The sequence below is a fragment of the Lutjanus erythropterus genome, chromosome 16 (assembly GCF_056507025.1).
Source record: "Lutjanus erythropterus isolate fLutEry1 chromosome 16, fLutEry1.hap2, whole genome shotgun sequence".
NCBI lineage: Eukaryota > Metazoa > Chordata > Actinopteri > Lutjaniformes > Lutjanidae > Lutjanus > Lutjanus erythropterus.
Window position 1 is genome coordinate 36348050 of NC_139332.1, and position 25955 is coordinate 36374004.

Below are 25955 nucleotides of genomic sequence, written 5' to 3' on the forward strand. Positions count from 1 at the left end.
CGGAGCTAAGCCCAGGATGCAGCAACAGTACTGCGGCAATCTATAGGGAACTTGTTCTGGTTGAACATTTGCACGTTGGGAGGTGAGCTCTGGTATTAAGATGCTCGGGGCGACTCTGAGGCTCAGTTCCTCTGCTGTGGCTGCCGGTTCGACTCCTGCCTGCGGCCCTTTGCTCTGCGTCATTCCCACTCTCTCTACCCCTTTCCTGTTGCTCTGGAGCTTTTGATTGTATCACATGATCTTCATCTGCACTTTTGCTCACTTGGACTGGATAAGTAGGTGGTTAAATTTCCATTTTTCGTGCTTTTTTCTTACATCATTAACCTAACCCTCTTGCTACCTATTTCTCTTGTGACTCCTTGGGGGGTTCTCCACCCTCGTGTTGGGAACCACTGTATCTGATCTGTGAATCAGTTTGGGGCTGATATTTAGTGCCTTTACGACCAGGTGCTGAGCTTCGTACCTTCTGGAAAACGACACAGAGGGTGTAAATCCTCTCATACTGAGCTTGAACAGCATGTGTGTGTTTGGGTATGAAGTGTGTTGTCTTGTGTGTGTTGTGAAGGAGCAGCCCAGTGGGACTGAATCAAAGACTCCTCCAGCTGCATCTCCATCTAAATCTGCTTCCTGTTTTTAAACATGTCCACCGTCGGCCAACTGGCTCTCCGTCCGTCCCGTCTGGAGAATTTTCAAAACATGGATTTATGACGTGATAAATTCTTCTACTTCTTCCAGTCAAATGGTGTGTGATGGTGTGAAAACACAGCTGAGGAAGGAGCTCTCTCTCTCCCTTTTTTAATCACTGCCCAGCAGCCTTTGAGCAAGGCAAGTCTGACAGGTAACGTCGCAATGTGAAAGTGGTCGTCCTCCATTATAAGGATTCTTAACACTGAAGTTCCTCATAGATCAGGAGTCTGCAGCCTCCAGCTCCCCTGGGGGAGGGGGCACAGAGCTACTGCAGGAGGGCTGTGGATGACCAGGGGAGGCATGTAGTGAAACAAAACTGAATGAACATGATTTATGTAGGAGAAATAAAACTGGAGAAGAACCTGATGGAACAGGATTCACGTTCAGTTATTGTACATGATTGATTATAATTGTGGTGCAGGAGGACGGGAAATTTGTTCAGCTTCTGAAGGAGGGCATGTCAGAAACAATCTGGAAACCACTGCCTAAATGTAAATGCAACCAGATTATATAATCCTGTTTCATGTAATCTATTACTTCCCAAGCCTGCTGCCATAGATAATATAAACGTCACTACACTGAACCTTATTTAATACTCTGATAACATTTGATAGAATTTCATGTAATGGCATTGATTGACAGAAAAATAACTTTATTCAGAGCAGTGAGGACCAACACACACACACACACACACACACACACACACACACACACACACACACGCCTACTGCAGGTTTCTGTGTTACATTAGCGATGCATATTTCACTCACAGCTGTTAAAACCATCACTGCAAACCTGAACATCTGGCTGAGACGGGAAACACATTTATTGGGGACACATGACTGCATCGCACACCCCCTGAAGCCCCCCTCCCCCCCCAACACAGCTGTCAGGCAGGTTAATGGTTCCCAGGTGAAAGGTCCCCCTCCTCTGTTTACCTTTGTTTCTATCAAAATCTACTTTAGTTTTTGGCTTGTACACGTGTTCAAGGTGGGACAAATATGTTAAATTTGGGGCGGATTTGACCACGTAGACTAAAGTCAAACAAGCAAAACATTCAAGTTTGCCAGGATGGCAGGGCAACGGCGTTCAACAAGCCATTACAGTCTTCATAATACATGAATTGATCAGATTTCCCCCCCATGTAGTGCCCCTGTTACTACCAACTCCTACTGTTTGGTACATAGAGGGAAGCTTGAGAAAAAGAAGGGGACGGGTTCAGGTCAGACAGACTTTTGTTGGGCTTGGGCCCGACTGAAGTTTTAGTTATGTTTGTCCACGCACCGGTCGGCTCTTGTGCCCTAAATATATACAGTACATATATATATATATATATATATATATATATATATATATATATATATATATATATATATATATATATATATATATATATATATATATACACATATATATTCTGGGTGAATACTATTTTCTAATTGGTCAGCAGGTGTGTGTCTCTCACCCTATTTTCACACACCTCCAACCTGTTTCCCCTCATCACAGCAGTCAAAGGGAGGATGACAGACTAATTATAATGAGGGTGAGAGGAAGTGGCACCCTTTATACGCTCCACAGCAACTTTTTTATAGGAATATCTTCAAAAATGACAGAGTTTGGAAGGAAAAAGGGGATTTTTTGGAGTTAGTAAACTTTAATCCAACTTTATAAAAACAAGGCTGATTTAAGAAAATTACATCAGTTATGGATAAATAACTCCCACCTAATTTATTCATCTACCGAGGGAGGAATCTGAAGTGCGGCGCTGTGACATCGCTCATATTATAAGTGGACAGCTGTGGTTGTAAAAGGGGCTACAAGGTTTACTTGTCATGACATCAGTGAGCTCTTGCTTCATATGGGTGGTGATGGATGGTTACCAAACAGCTTCACGTTTGTTACCACCGCCCTCTGGACTGGAAAAGGCAGATTAGGACTTTACTTCTCCAAAACTCCCATTATAGTTTTCTTTCTATGGATTTTTTGACAGTGAAGCCAACCACCTCCGGTTACACTACCTTATGAAACACTTCAGAGTATTTGTGTCGTTCCATTTAGTCTGAGTTGAGGTAACTTGAGGTAATTTTCACATGTAATGACTGTGAGGCAGATGTGGTTTGGTTTTTAGATAATAATTGAGTATGATGGAGCAGCTCTGCGACGACATGAAATGGTTTTTCGGGGCAACGGGGAAGTGGTCACGGTGGTTGGAGCTGCAGTGGAAAATGAAAGGACGTGGACACAAGTGAGGTGGCTGCGGTGCGGTGAGTTTTATTTGACGGACAGTAATGGGAAGAGGCGTACGCTCATCGTTTGGAAATGTCCTCCCGATTCTGGTAATGATGCATGAGATGGGGAGAGCATTGCTGGTGATTAGAGTGAAGAATAAAAGCAGTTGAGAGGCAGGAATGAGTTCTGAACGGGTCAGTAATGGGATGGATCCAATTCAGTGAGGAGCCGGTGCCATGAAATGAAGAGGATTGTTCCATCATGAAGGACAGTTTCTGAAATAAATGACATCTGCGCGTACATGATGGCTGTTAGCACGGAGTCAAAACAAATTAGAGGTTTTTTAAAGGCTGATGCTGGCAGTTATGAAAATAGCTTAACTGTAGCAGCCTTAGTTTAAAAGACTAATAAATAATAGATATTATAAATGATGTAATGGATGTAAAGTGGAGAAATCTGAGACGTGAACTCTCAAATGCTTCAATAATAATTCTAACATTATTGTCTTTAAATTTCTTCATTCATGAAATCATGACCTCTTTATTCAAAATAATCCACAGACTTTGTTGTGAACAGTTTCATGTAAGAACTACTTTCTTTCTGCAGTAGGACCTACTTAAACTCTTTTCTTTCTGCAGAATAATCTACCAGAACTTCTTTAGAATCTACTGGAAATGCTTTCTTGTCTTGTCTCCCTCTATTGTTCTGTGGTTTCCATCTTCTGAAAACTCAGTGAACAAACTGTTATTTCATTTTTCAAAAGGATAAACTGACTGATTAAACTAATATTTTAGTTTTCTACTTAACATGAGAGAAAATAATCAAGTTATTTCTTTAAATAAAGCCCAGTGATGGTTTCAATGTTGTGAGCTGAGGATGATACAGCTGTCTGCCTGCCTGCCTGCCTGCCTGCCTGCCTGTCGTCGTATACGGATGTTGGTCTGAGGGGGAAACTCTTACAATAAATGGATTTCCTGTGGTGTCTTAACATGGAAGAGTTTATTCAGCACTAGACACCAGACGAGACCATATATTAAAGATTCTGAGAGGTAAAGAAACAGTTTCATTCTAACATCCACAGGTAAGAATCTCAGTGACCTCCACATACAGTCATAGTCCAGTTGCCCGGCGACCTGGAAATGTGCCTGTGGAATGTTGGATTGTGGGAGTTGGAGGCTCTCTCTGACCCACAAAATGAGGTTGGATGAGGTCATCACAGAGAGGTCAAGTGGTAGCCGGGGGCAACGACCCAAAACAGCCTCAATAAACAGTGACAGGACATAGAAACAGTGACGTCTGAACGCCCACCAGCCCGATGCCTCCGGCTCCTCCTCCGGCTCCTTATCAACTGTCTGTGTCACTCTTACATTTCCTCTTATGAATACCCATGAAAAGAACATTTAAACAAATCTTAACGGAATTCATAACTTTTTCAAGCTTTCGAGTAAAAGTCAAAGGGAAAGATTCTTCAGTCAGCAGCATCAAGACAAAACAGGAGCCACAAAACTCAGACAGTGTTTTACAAAGTTTATAAAGTTTCTCAATATCCCTCAATATTTTATTTCAGTAATGAAAAAATTTCCATAGTTGTAGCGAAAGGTGGATCAGAACTCAGCTGCTGAGGAGCCACCGGTGCAGCGATGCCATAAAAACTGACCCAATGATTTTTACAAGGAAAGAAAGACCTTAATGAAATGAATTTAATACCACATTTACAAGAGGACTAAATGATTAGGAGTTCAGTGCAGCAGCTTTACTTCCCTGCTCTGTATGCAGATAAATGCGTTGTTTTCTGTTTTTTAAAATGTAACTCCACCTCCAGGACCGAGCCAAACTGGTTGGTGACGAAAGCTGCCAACATATATTTCAGTTCCAACAGCCGGGTTACAACCAGGAGAGGACAGTCACCCGAACACAATATAGAGAATTCAAATAATCTGCACTAAAATATCAAGCGTTGGACCTGAATCCATCAACAGCACCACTAAAGATTCATATACATCAGGTAATCAGAGGCTCAACAGTAGTAGCCAACAGGCTGGGACAGACGATGTTATTTCCCACAAAGAAATGACTGACTTCATGTAAAATATTTGCTGAATTTATAAGAAGGCCCAGATAATTAAGAAATTGTCACGGAAAGCATTCCACAGAGTTTCTAAAGTTTCTCCTCACTTAACAACTCTCAAAATAGCACATTTTCTTAAGGGAGTCTGGTGTTACCGGTGGAAACGTAATTTGCCTTATGATGGACTTACAGGACATCTGTTGAGGTGCATTGACACCTCAATGTATCACTGATGCATTCAAACCTGTGCTCAGACCAGGTTTTCCAAGGTCTTCCTTGATCTGTCTCACCACTATCTGCACCTACAACTTCATGCAGCTGTTCAGAGCTCCTGAAGCTTCAACCAGGTGCAACTGTTTTCCTCCTGATTGCATTGTGGGTCCTTTAAGAAAGAGAGACACCTAAATGTCAACAGATTTGTTTATTAGCTGGATTGTTTGAGTTTTCAGTGCTGTTTTCTTCCTGAATCTGTTTTGTGCATGAAACCCCATTCAGAAATCAGGTGATTTTCATGTGCATACTGACATTTTTGTGCAAACTTTTCCAGCATGAACATACTACAGACTGAAAACCTGTTTAGAATTACTGTGTAGTTTGGAATTGGGACGCAGGTTCAATCTCCTGCAGATGAACTGTGATGATTTTGTTCTATGGGGCAGGAAAAATCTGACTTAATTTCCCTTTTAAAAGCCCCAGGAACTTATTAGCACCGATTTACACGCTCCTGCTGCCAGACATTCACTGCCTTCTTTTCCACTGACTTTCTGTTTTCTCTCCTCTTTCCTTCTCTTTGTCTCTGTCATTCTCCAGTTTCTTTTTTTTTTTTTTAATTTTGCTGTGACAATCATATTCCACAGAATGGTGTCTGTCTTTTTCAGACAGCAGCAGATAAGACACCTGCCTGGTGGTTTTCCACATTGTGAATCAGTCTGATCTCTCCACCACTGTTTAGACTTTGACACAACACTAGTTCAATGCTGGATACCTGTGTTTTGACTCATTTTTCAATTGACAAGATTGTGACAGGATTAATTAATCAATTGATTACTTTGAGCCTTTTTTAATACAAAAAAGTCTAAATTCTCTGATTTCAGCTTCTTAAATATGAATATTTTCTGGTTTCTTTATTCCTCTCTGACAGTAAACTGAATATTTGACAGTAAACGGGACATTTGAGGACGTCATCTTGAGATCTGAACATTTCCTGGACCAAACATCTGAATGATGATACTGCTTATCCTCACACGTGCAGAACTGATGCTGCAGCATCATCTTAGTTTGAAGCGGCTGACCGAGCTGCTGTAGTTGACGAGTTGGGAGTGAGAATGAAGTGAAATTTGGCTGTTGAACTTTTTAAACACATGGAATGACTCCAGCCCCTGTGGTGGATTATGTCACAGAGGTCCGGCTCATAAAATACACTTTCCTGATACCAAAACTCTCCAAACTAAACTGAAAAGTTGGCACTTTAGTTCTGTAAATGCAAATCATGAGAGTTAAGTAATATAGCACTGACTTTAATGCAAAACAACTGAACACAAATGTTTTTATTTTTATTTTACCGTTGATTTCACCTGTTAAATGCTGTTATTTGTGAAGGTGAGCTGAATTAACAGGTAGAAGTGATACACCTGTACATCAGGAGACCATTCCTGATGTTTCCTTCACTTATTGAAGACAGATCTCTCCCTCTGACATTTTTCCTCCCCTTACATGTGAACTGTGAGAAGCCATAAAGACAGAGAGAACAAATTATACGACCGACATATGGAGGTTGTCTTTTGTTTTGACTGATCTCAGTGTTGCTGCTGGCAGGAGGAAAAGACCCCTGGCTGTCAGCACTACAGGGCTGGAATTTACTTTGGCTGCTGGACGGCAACGTCCATATATTATTTAAGTTTTACCGCACAAGTGGTGGAGCCAGAGGGACGGTGATGTCAGCTGGTCCGTCCATCCAGCATGAGAGTGAGATATCTGTCTACTGTCCACACTGACATCAAGTTTACTGTTAATATTTATTCTCACTGTGTCCAGTCAGGAGATTATAGAGTCAGGAAGTACTGAGAGACAGACGACATGTTGGTCCCTAACCAATCACAGCTTGCTCACAACCTGCGTGATGTCATTGACCATCTTTGGGAAAACTGGTGTAAACAAACATGGCGTCTGAAACAGTGTGTCTGATGCTGCTGAAATGTGGCTCCCTGTAGCTAAGTAAAAAAAAAAAAAACTATGGAAATGAATACCTTTTTTTTTTTAATATTCATTTATCATTGTTGTAAAGCTGAGAAAACTGAAACTTAAAGGCAACTTACTGCAACTGAGTTTTTAGCTCATCTCAAATTCTTAAGTTTTGAACCAACTACAGATCTTTTGTTGAGAGAATTAACTTTTCTTCTTTGGATAAGCGTAAATCTTTAGAAACCCCAAAATGTTGTATTTAAAAGGTACAGGGTAAATTCATTGAAGAGAAAGTGACGGACGGTTAGAATTTTAATATTTTCAGTCAAAACAGATTTTCAGGCAACAAAATAAAGACAAATCAGGTTCACAGCTCACAGTGACCAATTTGACATAATTTTTTTGAGTTTCTAAAACTCAAAGATTGAGGTTCATCTAAAGAAGAAAACTAAATTATCTCAACTAAAGATCATAGTTCAGTTCAGTATCCTCTGAACCCTGTTGCTCTCCGGTGAATCAGCCCACATTTCCACCAGTTTTGAGTGGAACCATTGTATTCAAGGGTGTCGTCAACAGGAGGCACCACAGAATATGACACACCCCCTTTGGTTCTCAAGAAAAGTCTCTTTTTTTTTGGTTCCAACTGGGAACCAACGGGTGAAAATTAGGTGCTTGAACTGGAACAGGACCAGTTCCATGCTGGTGGAAAAGGGCCTTTTGGAGGACAACTGATTTGATCAGAATATTTTAATGAATCCATTTGTTTTTCAGGTTATTACTATAATGGTTCATTTTTGGGACAAAAACACAGGATTTGGGACAACTGCTTGTAATTTAGGACTGTCCTGAATTTTTCAGGACGTCTCACCCTAACATATGAAGGCTTGTTGGAGGAGCTGAATGAGATATAATGCACAGATTAGAGTGTGCAGTGCTTTTCCTTGCCAATCTGTTATGGTTTTATGGGAAAAAGTGCAGGACTCTGTCAGGGAAGTGGTGCTAAGAAAAGGGTTTTATTGAAAAAAGGTGAGGGGGGATTCTGGTGGTAAAGGCAGGGGGAGTGAGCTGGTGGGCTGGCAGGCTGTGATCTCGAGGCACAGAGAAAAACAGGATTAGTCTCTAAGGGAAAAGGTAAACGTGAATCCAAAATTCAAGGGCCTGAAACATCACATCACTGCTTTACTGAAACAGTGATCTGACAGGAGTGGAGAGGAGCGCTGGTGTTTTGTACTGCAGCGTTGATTGGCGGATGGATCTCAGGTGTACAGCCGGGACCAGGTGAGTTGAATGAAGCACCAGGAGAGAGGGAGGAGCCACGCCCACAACACACAGAGCCAGGAGGACTGGAAACACAAGGGAGAAAAGACAACACAGAAAATAACTGATGGCACAACGAGGGACACTGATAGACATGAACCTCAGCTGCATCAAAACTACATTTAAAACAGGGATCACATGAAGAATGACTGTAAATTACTTTACATTCTCATCATGGGTTTAAAATGTTTTTTCTATGTTTGTCTATGTGAAGAATTGAAAGTACAGATATTTGTATTAAAATGTGGGGAGTAAAAGTAAAAAGTCTGAAGTACACCTACCTGAAAAATCTTCTTTAATACAGTAAGTATTTATACTGAGTTACTTCCCATCTCTGCCAAATAAAGGCTTGTTGGAGGATCTGAAGAAGAAGTCACGCAGAGATCTGCACTCTTCTCAGTGACCTCCTCTGGTTACTGATAAGTTGACCGCTGATCTCACACGTGCAGAACTGAAGCTGCAGCGTCATCTTAGTTTGAAGCGGCTGACCGAGCTGCTGTAGTTGACGAGTTGGGAGTGAAAATGAAGTGAAATTTGGCTGCTGAACTTTTTAAACACATGGAATGACTCCAGCCCCTGTGGTGGATTATGTCACAGAGGTCCGGCTCATAAAATACACTTTCCTGATACCAAAACTCTCCAAACTAAACTGAAAAGTTGGCACTTTAGTTCTGTAAATGCAAATCATCAAACTTTGAGAGTGAAGTAATATATCAATGTTTTTATTTTTATTTTACCGTTGATTTCACCTGTTAAATGCTGTTATTTGTGAAGGTGAGCTGAATTAACAGGTAGAAGTGATACACCTGTACATCAGGAGACCATTCCTGATGTTTCATGCACAGATTGAAGCGTGCAGATGCTTTTCCTTGTCACTGATAAGTAAACATGAGTATCCACTGCATAAAAACTGAAGTAAATAGCAGGATTATATAAAGAATGATTTGTATTTCTATTGTAAATTCCTTTTAAGAAACAACTAAAAAAAGCACAAATAAAAAATGATGCAAACTTTTGGAAACAACTGACCAGACTCACACAGTGATTCTGTGGATAGTCTTGTAGCATTGACAGTCTGTGGTGGACGATCTGTGTCCTCACGTGTTGTTTTGTTGACTTGTGTATCCGTCTCTTTATTCCCTCATGGTTTCTTCGCTCTCTGGCCTCCGTTTCGCTCCGGCCCTCTCATAACGACCTGTTGGAAACGTTGAGAAAGTGACTCGGAAACTCAGGACACTGAAATTGTCGTTTAGTCCACTGATGAGTTTTTCATCTGAGACCGTGGAGACGGACAAAGACGTCAAACACAAACACGGTCGTCCTCGGCACGCGGTCCTCTGAGTGTCTATAAAAGACTTTTATTCAGGAAAAGACAAACTGTTCTCAGTGACTGTAAACCCGCTCCTTCGTTTTCCATTTCAAACTGTTTGCTGTGATGAGAGCGTCTCTGCAGCGGCCTGCTGATCGCACTGCGCTGTGTCAGGATGTGTCAGTATGAGAAAATAGTGTCTTTAAAGAAATAATTGAGCTGTTTTTAGTGCGTCTTTGAGCAAAACATGTCCAGTGGAGCTGCTTCAGTGCAGACAGAAGACCACCATGATGAAATATTACAAAGCTGGATAGTAAAAACAGTGATAGTCACAATTTATTGATTGATTGATTGACTGATTTAAAGACAGAAATGATGAAATTTCCACTCAGTGAAGCGTTTTTTCACTAGAGGTCATGATAGTGAATTGGCAGCTGTGTGTTCACTGTGCATGGTAATATATATCGTTCTTTATTTACACCAGTAATCCTACTAATAATCCACATTTTTACTTAATGTAACTGTACTCTGATTACTTTTTTTTATCTGTAAAGAGCCCGGTTAATTAAGCACAGATGAGGACATGTTGCACAAAGTATTCATTCGGTTTCATGAGAGTTTGGTGTGGAAACAGCTTACACTACTCATAAATCATGAATACAAGTCAGTTATTATGGTCAAAGTTGGCGGCAATAACAAGTCAGAATTGAGATTTTTAAAAAATCTGCATGTTTTGGTTTGTGGAAAAGTGTGAGAGAGGATGTTTGAACCCACCAGAGTCTAGATACAACACACGTCATACTGTTAGAAAACATAGAAAACAATACAAAACAGTTATGGCGACTTTATGATGACATTTATCCTGAAATAAATAATAATATATATACGATGGAGTTGAATGTTTTGAGTCCAACAGCTTCAGCTCCCATGAGTCTGAGCCACTGGCTCCATCTCAAATCCTGCATGTTTATTTGCTTGTTTAGTGAAGCTCTCATCGCCGCAGCACATTTTAATAACGGAAAATATCTTGACTTACACATAATGTACAGCTCAGTTCTCACACGCAGCCTGGACATCCACATCCACATCCACACACTCTGTCTGACAGTCTGTTATGAGGTAATCAGGAGAAAACTGCTGTCGTCTGTTAAAGGTAGTTTTTAAGACATTTCCTTAATGGCTGATCATAAATAGATAATTCTCCTAATGACAGGCGTATTAAAATAATAAACAGCAATTAAAGAGGTTAAAGCAGAGTTTGTGGCCTCTGGGTAAAGACGGGACTTGGCTCCTTCTTTCTTTTTTAACATGTGCAGCAGTGTTTCTGTGTTGCTCCATATAATGTTCAACAGAGTCCAACATCTTCCACAAAGAGAATATAAAAGTCGTTTTCTGAGTTAAGCTCCGGTGCGATCTGAGCTAACAAGTGCAGCTTCAATCTCTCCTCACTGTACGTCTGCTGTGTTTTTCTCTCTGAAGCTTTTTGGCCGCCGAACAAAAACTCTAAATCTGATCCTGTAACTGAGACGCGCTGGTGTAAATCTGAATCTCGTGTTGCTGCTGAGGGACGATGACGGTGGACTTACTTGAGGAGATCGAGAGGAACTTTTTACTGCAGAGATTTAAAGGGATAGTTTGTCTTTTTTAAAGTGGAGTTATATAAAGTACTTATCCATTAGTCAGTAGATGGCCGTCGACATGCCCTCAGTTTGGAGACGCAGCAGGATCAACAATGTAGGAAGTAAAGAGATGCACTTCTGTGGACGGAGTCAACAAGCAAACATACAAACCCACTTCCAGAAAACTTGGGACACTGTATAAAACATTAAGAAAAACAGACAAGATATTAATGTTCACAGTGATAAACTTCATTGTTTTTTGTAAATATTCACTCATTCTGAATGTTATGGCTGCAACATGTTTCAAAAAAGTTGTGACAGGAGCAACAAAAGGCTGAGAAAGTTGTGAATTACTCAAAAACTCCTGTGGGATGAAGTGAGGTCACCACAAACAGTCCATCAGTTTAATTCTCAACACAAAACTGCAGGAATTTATAGATTTCACCGTCTACAATCCATAATATCATTAAAAGATTCAGAGAATCCAGAGAAATCTCTGCAGGTAAGGAGAAAGACTGAAAACCAACACTGAATGTCTGCGACCTTTGACCCCTCAGGCAGCACTGCATTAAAAACTGCATTAAAAACCCTCATCATTGTATAAAGGATACTACATGGGCTCAGGAACACTTTGGAAAACCGTTGTCAGTAAACACAGTTTGTCTCTGCATCTACAAATGCAAGTTAAGACTCTACCATGCAAAGAGAAAGACATATATCAACAACATCCAGAAACACTGCAGACTTCCACTTCCTCTTTATTTGACTGTTTGTCCTCCGCTTGTTTGAAAACAGATAAAGAAACGGCGACGACTAGAAAAGACAGCAGGTGAAAGGGATGGAAAGACAGAGACACAGACAGAAAATGTACAGGGAAAAAGCAGATCCATACGGATGATTCTGCTAATTTCAGCTACACACACATCATCTACAGTCGTCTATGGAAAACAATTTATGTCTGGAAAAATATGTGTCTGATCTTTTCTTTGTGTGTTTTCACATAAATGTCCATCAGGTCATTTCACAGACTTTTAGTGAGACGTGTGTGTGTGTGTGTGTGTGTGTGTGTGTGTGAGATCAAAGCGTTTGATGAGTCGTCCACTCAGCAGCAGTCAGATAATGACTGGAAAGAGCTGTAAAGACACAGACAGACAGCGTTAAACTGATCGTCCTCAGCTGTCTGTCTCCATCATGGACTCTTTGCTGTTGTTCATCTGCACTACATTTCCCAGAATTCACCTGCCAACCAACCAGTGTGGGTGAGACTGTCACGATGACACTTTTGATGGCAGAGATCAGTTTTTGTGTCACTGCATAACAACGGCAAAACAGTCACTGAAATTATGCATTTTAATTTGATGCTTGAATTGTTGAGCAAATGTAGATTTAAGAATAATCAACTTTGTAAATTACCCAAAATAATTTTTCTAAATTTAACCATTTTGCAGTACCACTGCCTCAGGGGCCCACTTGACGGTGGACTACAGAACATTTAATGGAAATGCTAAATGTTTAAGTTTTGTTAAATACTTGATTGATTGATCATTCTAAAACTAATATTTTGTGTCAAATTTAATTTTTTTGCGGTACATAACGTAAGGAGCAGGATAATGTACACTGAGCAGGTGATTATTGCAAAATGAAGCCATAAAATAATTTTAAAATTAATATTTTGTGTATTTTGTGACGTCCACAGTTCCTCTCCACAGGCTCCCTGTGGCTTTGGCAAAAAAAAAAAAAATTACATGGAAGTGAATAATGGTTATTTCTTTAACATTTTAATTTACATTTATCACTGCTGTAGGTCTATGAGAAAATTTCAAGGCAGCTTATTGCAAAAGATTTTTGAGTCTCAACTTAAATCTGAATCTTTAAAGCACCCAAAAAATGTATTTGAATAATTTAAGTGATTCATGTTAAAGTGAATGATTAAAATGAAATATTTTCAATTAAAATCATTAATTTTCAGGCACCAAAATGATGAAAAATCAGGTTCACAGTGACCAAATGTTGAAATACTTTTTATTTCAGTTTCTAAAACCCAGATTCAAGTTTATCTAAAGAGGTAAAGTAAACTGTCTCAACTAAATATAACAGGTCAGCAAAACTTTTTACAGTTTATTTGAAAACAAAAGTTTGAGTTGGGCTCATCTATTTTTTTTTTACAGTGTAAAGTGATTCTTACTTTCTGTAAAAACATGTAGCTTATACACTGAATTTTTTAAGTTTTAATATTTCATCCACTAAAATATGCATCACAGCCTGTGTCTACAGTTTGGTGCCTTTTCCTCACATTTTTGACGGCGGCTCGTGTTCTTCAGTCTCCATCAGCTCAGACTTTTTAAAATAAAAAGTCTTCAGGAAAAGGAGAGAATTTAATGCTCATAAATGGTGGTTTGTTGTTGTTTTTCTCGTAGTTTGTTCTGTCTTCACTCTGATGATTTATTGTCTGCTTGTATTGACTCTGAAAGTACACACACGTCTTCTTCAATCAGCTGCCACGACGCTGAAATCAATCAAAACAGTAAAACAGCGACTCTGGCCCGACAGTCGTGTCTGTAATGATCCTCCGTGACAAACGAGGAGAGACGGACGAAGAGAGAGAGGGCGAGAGACTGAGAGAGTGAGCTCTCTCTCACCAGCGTCTGTCAGCAGCTGCAGATTTAAAGGAGGAAAACAATCATTAATGCAGAGTTATAAAAACAGACAGTGAAGTACACACCATGACTTCATCCATCTCACACACACACACACACACACACACACACACACACACAGTTAGGATATGATATCATGCTGAGGATTAGTAATCAGCTCATTGATGAGTTTCCCTGGCAGACAGTGAACTCTGTGTGTGTGTGTGTGTGTGTGTGTGTGTGTGTGTGTGTGTGTGTGTGTGTTTCTTCCATCTGTAATTTATTTATAATTTCTGCAGTAAATTATTTTGCCTGCAGTGAAGCTCTGTGATGTTCTCGTACCTTCACATCAGAGGTCGACCTCAGAGCACTGACCTTTGACCTCTGACCTTTAGTCACATCTCTTCCTGACTGGGCTCTTTACAAATAAAACAGAAAAGTAGTCAGAGTACAGTTATACTCAGTAAAAATGGGGATTATTAGTAGGATTGCAATAATAATTTCAGAAATATTACCATCTACACACACAGCTGTATTTTTGTAGTGGTTTTATGTCTCTTGTCGTCATTTTTGCCTTTGGGGTTATTTTGAGTGCAGTTTTGCAGTAATTTCTGTTCACTTTATAGTGTTTTGTGTCTTCTTATGATTGTTTTGTGTCTTTGTACTCATCTTTGTAGTCATTTTGTGTCTCTTTGTGGTTTTTCCGTGTCTCCTGATGATTATATTTTGTATCAGGACAAATCAATAAGTGTCTGATGATGAACTGATGGATGATGGTGTGATGATGAATGTTTTCTTGTCCTCCAGCTGATTCTTATCTGTGACAGATGTTAGTTTGTCACTGTCACTACCTGGAGAAAAGGTGAGTGAGTTACGCTCAGTTAAATTTATCATGATGCTGTAGCACCACCTGTAGGTGAACTGTTGTTAAAATCACCAGCATCACCAGCACCATCAGTTTGTGTGCATGCCACATAAATTTGGTTGCAGCTGCACACTGCATTCAAGAATTCAGGCCTGGAGCGACTTGTCAGTGCAATCGATTATGAAAATACGTCAGTTTTCCTAACACGCACTGACACATCACTGCGAACGAAGAGCATGGATTCAACTGCAGGACAAGCGGCAGAGAGCAAACCTCGCCGCGATCATTTTAAAGTGTGGAAATATTTTAGACAGAGATGCAACAGTTTGGTTCTTTATCTCCACAAACTGGACGTGTGTTCTCTCTGTCAGCACGCAAACATGAGGAACATGTTTCTGTCAGCAGAAAGAAGACAGATTTTATAAACATGTCTTCATCATCCCCGTGTTAAAAGTGATGTTAACTTTACACCATGAGTCATCTGACAGCGTTATTCTGTCATTTTATACTTTCTGTCCACCTTGTCAGCCACATATGAGTCAGAAATAAAAATACCACAGGTGGGTCAAGAGACAAAGCAGAGCATTAATGACTTCTAGAAAGACCACAAGAGTCGTCCTTCCACCTTCCTCTCACCCTCTCTGTCTCCCTCTCTGTCCCTCTCTGTCTCCCTCTCTGTCTCCCTCTCTGCTCCCTCTCTGTCTCCCTCTCTGTCTCCCTCTCTGTCCCTCTCTGTCTCCCTCTCTGTCTCCCTCTCTGCTCCCTCTCTGTCTCCCTCTCTGTCTCCCTCTCTGTCCCCTCTCTGTCTCCCTCTCTGTCCCTCTCTGTCCCCTCTCTGTCTCCCTCTCTGTCTCCCTCTCTGTCCCCTCTCTGTCTCCCTCTCTGTCTCCCTCTCTGCTCCCTCTCTGTCTCCCTCTCTGTCCCCTCTCTGTCTCCCTCTCTGTCCCTCTCTGTCTCCCTCTCTGTCTCCCTCTCTGTCTCCCTCTCTGTCCCTCTCTGTCTCCCTCTCTGTCCCTCTCTGTCTCCCTCTCTGTCTCCCTCTCTGCTCCCTCTCTGTCTCCCTCTCTGTCTCCCTCTCTGTCCCTCTCTGTCCCCTCTCTGTCTCCCTCTCTGTCCCTCTCTGTCCCCTCTCTGTCTCCCTCTCTGTCTCCCTCTCTGTCTCCCTCTCTGCTCCCTCTCTGTCTCCCTCTCTGTCCCTCTCTGTCCCCTCTCTGTCTCCCTCTCTGTCCCTCTCTGTCCCCTCTCTGTCTCCCTCTCTGTCTCCCTCTCTGCTCCCTCTCTGTCTCCCTCTCTGTCCCCTCTCTGTCTCCCTCTCTGTCCCTCTCTGTCTCCCTCTCTGTCTCCCTCTCTGTCCCCTCTCTGTCTCCCTCTCTGTCCCTCTCTGTCTCCCTCTCTGTCTCCCTCTCTGTCTCCCTCTCTGTCCCTCTCTGTCTCCCTCTCTGTCCCTCTCTGTCTCCCTCTGTTTGCTGCTCAGACTATGACAAAACAGGTTAAATCTCAAAACTGTGGATTCTTTTCTACACAGTCCGGCCAAACAGCAGGATGGAAATAACAGTATGGACCCAGAGATATGAACTAATATTTTGTTAAAATTACCTGTAAAAAAAAAATTAAATAAATAAAAAGAGGGAGAGAATGAGAGAGAAAAACTGACTTAATGTCTGAGCAGAAATCACTGTTGTATTACTTTCAGACATGTCAATCTGCTCTCCTGACACCGACTCGTTTCAGGTTCAATAAATCTAAGAAACTCAGAAGAGTTTTTATTTCGGGAGGCAAAGAAAAACAACAATGGCTCAATTTTATTCTTGTTGTTGTTTTGTTCTGTGGTATCCAGTATTGGTATCAACTTCTAAACTTCTGGTATTGTGACATCCCTGTCTGTAACCATAAAAAAGTTTTGTTTTTGTGTTTACTTGGGGACCGAGATGATACGTCTCATTATCGTGAGATTTTTTGAATCCAAAGACCTGCTCTATTCTGCGTCTGATATTCTCACTGTAACCAGTCGCTCTTATGCCTAAACCTGACCAGCGAATCCTCGTCCGTCATGGATGATGTACATTCATATAAGAAAAGTTTGAGCATCAAGTGAGGAGGAGCTGCTCATCTTTTACCGCTGGTCTAATTTAGGAAAACATGCAACACCTTCCAGCACCAACAGACCACATGACGTCTGTTCACACATTCAAATGAAAAAGCACCAGCAGGTTTGTTTGGGTTTTTTTTACCATAAAAAGAAAATATGTTGAGACTGTGGTTTCTTATTTTGAGGAAGTCATAAATACATCAGCAGAGTTCCTGTTCAGAGCTCAGACAGGAGCTGTGGTCTGACTGATGATTCAGTTCAGAGGATGAGGATGAGGATGAACGTCAGCGGCCTGTTGGCCTTCGTCCTGGCCTCAGGAGCTGAATGTGTGGTGTTTGTCTTTTAAATAGTTGCTGTTTTGTGCAGAAAAGTGGGCGACCCAAACCTGTCAGAGACATTTAACCACAGAGACACAGAGACTTTGACATCTCTCAGGGAGAATTTATGGACAAAAAGTACATTTTGAATATTAAAAATATTTATTCTTAAATCTTGTTATTTTCTAATAGGTTTTGATGTTTTCATAATTTTCTTCCATTGGTTTGTGCGATCAGATTTCTTTTATATTTTTGAGTTACTTTTTGCTGACTTTAGTCTTTCAGCAGAAATTGTCAAATAAAATATAATTATTATAAAGGATTTACAGTAATTGAAGTACCCTGACTCACCTAAACTAAGCAAGTTCCATAAGACTATAAAGTTTTTTTATTTAGTTCAGCAAATACAAATAAAGGCCCTTTTTGTATATTTAAATACACTGCTGTGATACTTTAACATGATTTTCAGACCGGAGAGAAATTCACCAGCCACCACTGATATAAACCATTCATAAAGCTATGGTTAGGCTTTATAAACATTTATAAAGGGTGCCTTAATAATACCCAAAATATAAAAAAGGCACACTTAGAAGTTTTTGATCATATCACATTGTCTTCATCACCAGCTGTTATGAAATTTTAGATTATACTGACTCTCTCTCCTTTTCAGAAATAATCCATCACGTCCTCACAGAGACAGACGTCATCACTCTGCGCTGTCCTCACCCTGTGGAGGGTAAAGTGACGTGGAGCAGAGAGACGAACGGACACCAAGTCGACATGCTCATGATAGATGGTGACCGGGACAAAAGACTGATTAAGGACAGATATAAACTGTTCAGTTCATTAGCAGATAAATCTCTGCACATTCACAGAGCTGCTGTCTCAGACTCTGGACAATACTTCTGTAATAATGAATCAGCTGCACGGCTGACCGTGATCCCAGCAGGTAGCTGTTGGTTTGTCTGCTCATGTTTTATATTCTGTTTTTTATATTGGCTGTTAGCAGTTCCTGTTTGAACTGTGAACATCACAGGATTACTGTGACAGTGAAGAATACTTTCTTTTGAAGATTTTCAGCCAACTTCTGCAGGACTTTTATTTTCCTCTGATTTCTAATTGGTTTTATGGGCGTTTATTCTGGATGGACATTACAGATAATGATATCTTTAGGATGTACAGGTTAATATGTGTTTCATGTCTGTCTTCAGAGTTATGAGCCGTAGACAGGATGTGATTTTTGCCTCTGTTCTTTTCACTTCATGCAGTATCTTTGCTTCCTCCTCAACTCTCTGCTGCCCCCTTGTGGACGCCTCGCAGAAATGAAACTCTAATAATGACACCAGAGTCAGAATTTAAACTCTTCACAAGAGTTCATGCAGCTAATGTTGGTGTGTTGTAAACATGACTTGTATGTTTGTTGTGTTACAGGAACAATCAGACTCACAGCTCCAGAGAGGACCGGCGTCACTCTGTCATGTCCTCATGATGGTGGACGATCAGATGTTCCAACATGGAGCAGAGACACTGGTGGAAAAGGAACAGGAGAGCAAATTCAGAGCCAAAGACGGTTTCATGTTTCCACAGAAGATGAGACGTTGACTATAACAGACCTGCAGCTCAGAGACTCTGGACTTTACTACTGTGATGGAAAACCTGCTGCGTATCTGACTGTGACTGAAGGTGAGACTGAAATCCACCGGTGGGATGTAACTAAGTACATTTATTCAAGTACTTAAAGGAGCAATGTGTAAAGATTTTAGTTTATGAAATTCATAAATAATTAAAATTACTGACAGTGTGAAGAAACAATAGTTTTGAACTTTTTGTATTGTGTTACAGAGATATCTACTGGAGTTAGCAGAAAGAGATAGAAAATGAATATTCTTCACCCTGTTTTCTTTATTAAACAGAAAAATACAACCGTACATTTTCTATTTACCCTTCCCTGAGCCCTGCCCTGTTTTGATCTGTGCTCCAAAAACAGCTGATCAAGCCTTGTACTCGGTATCTGGTGAGATCAGATAGAAAAGAACAACAGGGATGTTTTACTTTGAATACTTTAGGTACATTTTCTTGATTATACCTATATCCTTTCACTTGTAATAGAGTATTTTTACAGTGTGTTCTTAGTATTTTTACTGAAGTAAAGCATCTGAATACTTGCTCCACCACTGCTCAGATGACAGGGACAGAGTAGAGGAGATGTTCTTGGTGTTTGATGGTGTTTTAATGATGAACTTGTCCTCCAGCTCCTCCTCACCTGTGGCCCACGTTTCTTCGTCTGCTCGGTGCATTTCTCATCTCAGTTGTCATCGTCGCTCTTGCTGTCATCTCCTGGAGAACGAGTACATGAAATTTCAAACAACAATGATTTTTTTGTCTGTAAATTACATATATAAAATAAAATATATGTTTGAAGTCTTGCATTTTATTTAATGTTTTATTTTTGTTCAGATTTTTGTTTCTTTTATTATTTTTCCCCTCAACATGTTTGTGCAGCAAAAATCATAAAATGAAAAGTCACCAAAACTGGCAGGTTCGTTGCAAACTCCACTCATCACTCAGGCAACAAAAAAACTTTACATTTCCACAATTATATATATAAAAAAGGCTTGATCCAAACTCACAACTCTTTCTCCATTTTAATCATTTTCATCTGCATCTTTGCTCAACTGATCTCCTGTTTTATAAAAGTCATCTTATGACTTTTTCTCAACTTTGTCAAAATCATATTTTTTTTAAACTTATCTGAGACCGTTGGGTCAATAATCCTCAAAATGAATCAGGATCATCTTTGTACTTTGGTGATCTAAAGTTGGAGGAATTTTGATACATCATTAATCCATTTGGATTTCATGAGCCAATCGATTTTTGTCAAAATAGCTTATTTTCAAAAATTTGCAATAACTCATTAACAAATTGAGATACCAGCTTGAAAATCGAGACACGTGCTCAGGCCTGTTCAATAAACTCATATATTCAAGCTGGGATTTGGTAACGTCTGACTTCAATACAGTGAAATACTGAGACAGATGATATCGTATTTCTGTTCTGTACTTCAGCAGTAAAGCTGAAAAAAATATATAGTAGATTTAAAAATATTTTTTTATTTTTGCACCAAAAATTAAAACATGCTTTCACTGGGCACTAAATTGTGTGATTGTGAAAGCTGATTTTTCACTTAATAAATCACATGCAAGGAGCTATAGCCTAATAATAATTAGAATCAGAATGTTTGCACTTGCTGTTTACTTTTATTGGCTTGACTTTTTATGCCCAAAGCTTTTATTGTATTTTCAGTGACAAGATTTTATTTGGCAAATGGAAAATTTACCCACGTTTGGCTTTTGCCATGTCTTAACCCTGTCCTCCTGACGCTGGATGGCTTTTAAATTCAAGGATTCAAGGATTTTATTGTCATTTTCACTGTACATTTACATACACAAGACAACAAAATTTTGTTTCTCGATCAGTGACTGCAGTGCCATAGAAACAGTAAATAAAATAGTAAACATCATATTAAAATATAAGCATCATAATAGACTCATAAATAGGAATAAAATCAGATAAAAACAGTCTATTCTCTCAAAGTGCATTCAGTCTCTTGACTTGACAGGTGACTAGCTGTCAAGGGTGAGTGTGTGTGTGTATGTGGGGATGGGAGACAGTCCGTTAATAAGTCTTACAGCCTGGGGAAAGAAGTTATTCAGCTTCCTGCCTGGTGGATGGTCTGATGTTAGACACTCTGATCTCCTCCACTTTCCAGATGAGTCTAATACAGTCATGGTTAAATGGTTGTATTTCTAAACTTGCTCTGTGCCAGAAAACAGCCTTGTCCCAGACAAGAATTCACAACTTTAAACTAAATGTATTAAAAGCTTTTAAAATCCAAAACTATCCAAAATACCTGGATAGACATCAGCTGCTTCTATGTGACAGTGGTACATGCCGTGTTGGGGCTTGTCTGCCTCCCTTGAAAAGATTTGAAGTGTCCAATCAGCATATTTTGCAGGAGGGAGGTTGTGAATTCAGAGGTGCATGATGGGTGATTTAAGTTAGTACGTTTATTCACCAGTTCTACAGCACATGTTTGATAATTGCTCTTTTCTTCTGTGTGTGATGCAAACTAAGCTTGCTTACAGCATCACATCACATCTGATTAGTTACGAGCAGGTGGGAGGAGCTTCTGACTGCTCTGTATAAAGGCTGGTACACGAAGGATTCAAGACAAAGATCACAGAGCAGAGCTGAGGAAACATACAACAAATGGTGAGTTTATGCAACAAGTATAACATGATTTAATGTGCAGACTTTTTTATAGCAGGCACTGACATTTTCAAAGAACTTCAGTTTGATCAGGAGATGCGATTTAAAAAGAAGCTTAAAGAGTTTTTCAGAGGTGGCAAAAATACATATACAAGTACATTATTTACTCAAGTATAGATATCTGTCCAAAAAATACTGGTAAAAGTAAAAATACTGATTCAACTTTACCCTCTGAAGGCCGTTTGTACTGACTGATTCTGTGCAAAGTTAACTGAACCTCAGCTTTTCTCTGCAGTTGAGTGGTTACGTCTTTTACTATGCTTTTGTCTCATGTCTTTTACATTGTTTTATTCTTGTTGTATTTTTTACGTCTTATGACATTTTTACATATTTTTTGTCTAATTGCATCTTTCATGCTGTTTTTGTCCTGTTGCGACTTTCATGTTTTCATCTTCTTACATTTCTTACATGTTTTTTCATCTTGTTACATGTTTTTTGTCTTATTGTGTCTTTGAGGCCTACTTTGCCTTGTTGCATCTTTTTTTGTCTTTTTGCACCTTTTAATGTCATTTTTGTCTCACGTGTCTCAACAAGAATATATCAAGAGTAAAAAGCACAGATTTGTGATAAAATGTAGGGCGTAAAATTGAAAAGGTGCCAGGAAAATAAATACTTAAGTGAAGCACAGATACCTGATAAATCTAAATAATTACTATCAACACAGGAAAACTTTAAGGTAAATCAGGTGTTAAATCAGTCAAACACAACACGAGTTTCTCAGCTGATTGGTCAGGAGCAGGTGGGAGGAGTCTCTGAGCAGAATCTGATCTGTCTGCCTGTAGATTGGTACAGGAAGAATTCAGAAAAAAAGCAGCCACATTTACACAGATCAGGCAGAGCTGATCAGTGTAAATCATAGTCATAGCACCACCTACTCCTACTCAGCTCTAACTCAGTGGTACAGACACGTGTAAAAAAGGGTATTCAGTAATGTACATGAAGTAGCAAGAGTAAAAATCACACACCGACAGGTAAGTTTAAAAACACTTGTTGCTGTATTGACTGTTTGTGTAAACAAAGGAATATAAACATTTGTCACAATCAACAATGATTTTTTCCCTTTCTTAAACAGAATTATTCACACTGTATGACCAGAAACCATAAAAAACCCCACTATTGTCAGAAAAATTATTTATCAAAGCAATAGCAAATGCCCACAGAGTCTCAGAATCTCAGTTTAAGTAGTTTTACTTGCAGCAAGGAGTCATACAGAGTACAGAGCAGTACAGAGTATGACTAAAGCATGTGAGATTTGCTTGAGATGCTTAAGACCATGCCCTAGTTATGCATCAGTTCCTCTATCTTGTCTGTGCAGACATGCACAGCCTACCTGAAGGGGTATTTTCCCTTTCTGGTTCCAGTGGTTAGTTTCAGTACGGGGGTTTCCTGTGCAGCTTCTTTCAATCAGGTCATGAGGTCAATATAAGAGAAGCAACAGTTTAACATTAATTTTTCTATCCACTATTGTTCGTGGCCTTTAATTCTAAATATGTTTAGGATCCACTTTTAAGTTTATCCTATGCTAATTTTAGCCCTAGGGTTTTGCTACACAATTAGTTTTTTCACCACAATGAGTTTTGTGTTTTTTAACAACGTACCCTTTAAACTGAAATGAATGTACCATGATACTTCTTAAAGTGCTTCTTGAAATACCACTAAAAGTAAGGTATCAATTTACAATGCAACAAACAATTCAATCAAATACAAATTCAACACAATAAAATTACATAATGCCCTTTAAATAATGAGCATTTTCTCCCTTAGTGTACTTTAACAACCCAGTGAAAGGAGTGAAAACACAGTGGCACGATGTCTCAATTTAAATCGACGAACTGCCAAAAAAAGGGAACTTTTCTCCACTCACTCTCTTGTATCTTCAGAAAAAAAATAAAATATCAGTTTCTCCAGTATAATCCACCGTGTAAATCCTCAGAGCAATCTAAGGTGCGTCTGTGTCTGAGCCCCTACACACAGAAGAGGTAATTAATTGGAAATGCGAATGAGTTTAATTGATACGGACAAGCGGGGTTCTGATTTTCTGGTGAGGGATATCAGCCCTGTGTCATGCTCATTTCACCTGAACTCACCTAGTTCTCCTCCCATGTCACCTGAGTCTTTACAAATGTCACATAAATGAGCACATAATTTTCACCTCCCTTGAAATGAAATGAAATTAAAGAATTATAGATTAAAGATGTTCATCCTTTTAAAAAATGTATTAATTTATTAATGTATTGGTTTGTCTTTTTAATCAACTCCTACTTTATTTCTGTATGGAAAATCTGAATTTTACCATAATAATTTTTTAACAGAATTTTCTGCATTACAATCTAATATGTAAGGCCTCATAACCTGAGTTAGATACTGACAACAGGAAATGACATGTTTCATTTTTTGATGTGCTCCTGTTTCATAAACTGTGGGATGTTGATCTAACCAAATAAAGTTCTTTAATGCTGATCCTATGTATTCTTCTTTTTCTTAGATGAGATGGAGGAGAGTGCAGACAGAAACGAGGTAAAGGCAACATCTTCACCTACATCCATCACTCTTATCTCACAGCTGGTTTTGTTTGACAGCATGACTTTTTCTGAAGTTGTTTCAGAGTTTTGACAAAGAGAATCCTTACCTAAATTTTTAAGTGGAAATCTATGATAAAACACACATGTGCCTTTAACATTCATGAAACTCCTGGCTTGATATTGGAGACTGAAGTTGAAAACCCTCTTTGTTTTCTTTTCACTTTAATAAAATCTGACCTGCATTTGATAGTGTTGTATATCGTTTTAGTTGTTTCAAGCACCCTATTCAAAATGAAGGAAATATTGTTCCAAGAATCAAACTGCATTTTTAGGAGCTAAACATGCTCTAAAATTTATGAAACTTGGCACATATGTCAGAATTGGCAAAAAACTTACATGTGATAGGGGACACAGCTGTGAGTGTGGTTAAATGTCTCAACAGAAGCCCCCACAAAATTTCAATGCAGCAACCTCCATGTCATATTTGACCTACATGTACAGAATCTGGTCACACGTATCATGACAAGATGTACAAAAAAGCCTCCTCGAACCAAAGCCTAAACCCAACAGGAAGTCAGCCATTTTGAATTTAATGTGAAGTTTTTACAATGTTTTTGCCATTTCTAGACGTTGTACTTCAACAAACTCCTCTCAGAAAGTTATTCTGATCAACTTCAAAATCTGTGTGTGCAACCAAGAGACCTTCATATTATTTATTAAAAGCTTTAGTTTTCATTAAACAGTGTGGCCATGGCGTCAAATTTTTAAGTTTCGCCATGAAACAGGAAGTTGATGTAATTTGAGTGAATCCAGTTAAAGTGCGTCTTGTTTTACAGATGAGAGGAAAAACAAGAGCCTGTTAATTCAGCCTAAATGCAGTCATTTTGTCTCATTTAGGCTAAAATGTCCCATGACGTTTTCCTGATAAGAGGACATAAAAATAATGAAAGGACCGGTTTACTCAGCTAAAATGAATTTATTTCTCATTCATAAAGTTTTAACGTGTATTTTCAATATTCAATTTGAAAAATTCAATTCAAGCATCTAGATATTATAAGGTATGGCAGTAAAAATGGTAAGGAAAGTTCATTTATGCACTGAACAATGAACTCCAAGAAATTATTGATGAGGCTTTTTATGATGTGGGTCAAAAAGTTTTGTCAAAATTTGAAGAGTGGGTCCTCAGGAAAAAAGTTGAGGAAACTCTGCTCTAGCACCACACAATAAGTGACTATAGTCTTTTGTGCAGTGTCCAAAACACGTGATTATCTAGAGCTGCGTCAACCAGTCAGCATGCAGTGAGGAGGCCGCAGTCATTGTATGGCCCGATGTGTGCGTCTGCTTGTAACTTTTTTTTTTTGTTTTCTTAATTTAGGGTTCCCAGCTAAAAATACATCATAATCTCAGTGGGTTAAACCTGCAGGAATAATTGTTGAATAAAATATAAAATGATCTGTTTTCTCAGAGTGATCCAGTGAATCAACCTGGTGAAGCTCAACAGAAAGATGAAAGCTCAGGAGGAGAGTCTGAAGTCGAGTCTGCACCACCTGCAACCAACAAGGAAGGTAATGAGTCAAGGATTATTTTTCAGTTGAGTTTCAAGCACTATGAGGAACTGGCCCTTTGCAAAGCCTCTCCTCCAGACAGCAACTGCCTGATCATAGATTCACCACCATAACTAGGGCACTGCAGGCCTGTCAAACTGTGTATATTCTGTACATTATCTGCTCTAAAATATGCTGCAAATGTTAGCAAGTCTAACTAACTAACACTAGCTTACTGGCTAC

The 25955-nt window shown here is 39.4% G+C and overlaps 1 protein-coding gene across 1 annotated transcript in view; it reads left to right on the forward strand.

The window, feature by feature from the left end:
- Positions 1-25955, forward strand: part of LOC146313566 (uncharacterized) — a 54003-nt gene that overhangs the window by 25225 nt on the left and 2823 nt on the right. Inside the window, exons 3-6 of the mRNA XM_084739493.1 lie at positions 17988-18266; positions 18749-19000; positions 24132-24163; positions 25634-25733. Coding sequence (XP_084595619.1) covers positions 17988-18266; positions 18749-19000; positions 24132-24163; positions 25634-25733 — 663 coding nt within the window. The remainder of the gene's footprint in view (positions 1-17987; positions 18267-18748; positions 19001-24131; positions 24164-25633; positions 25734-25955) is intronic.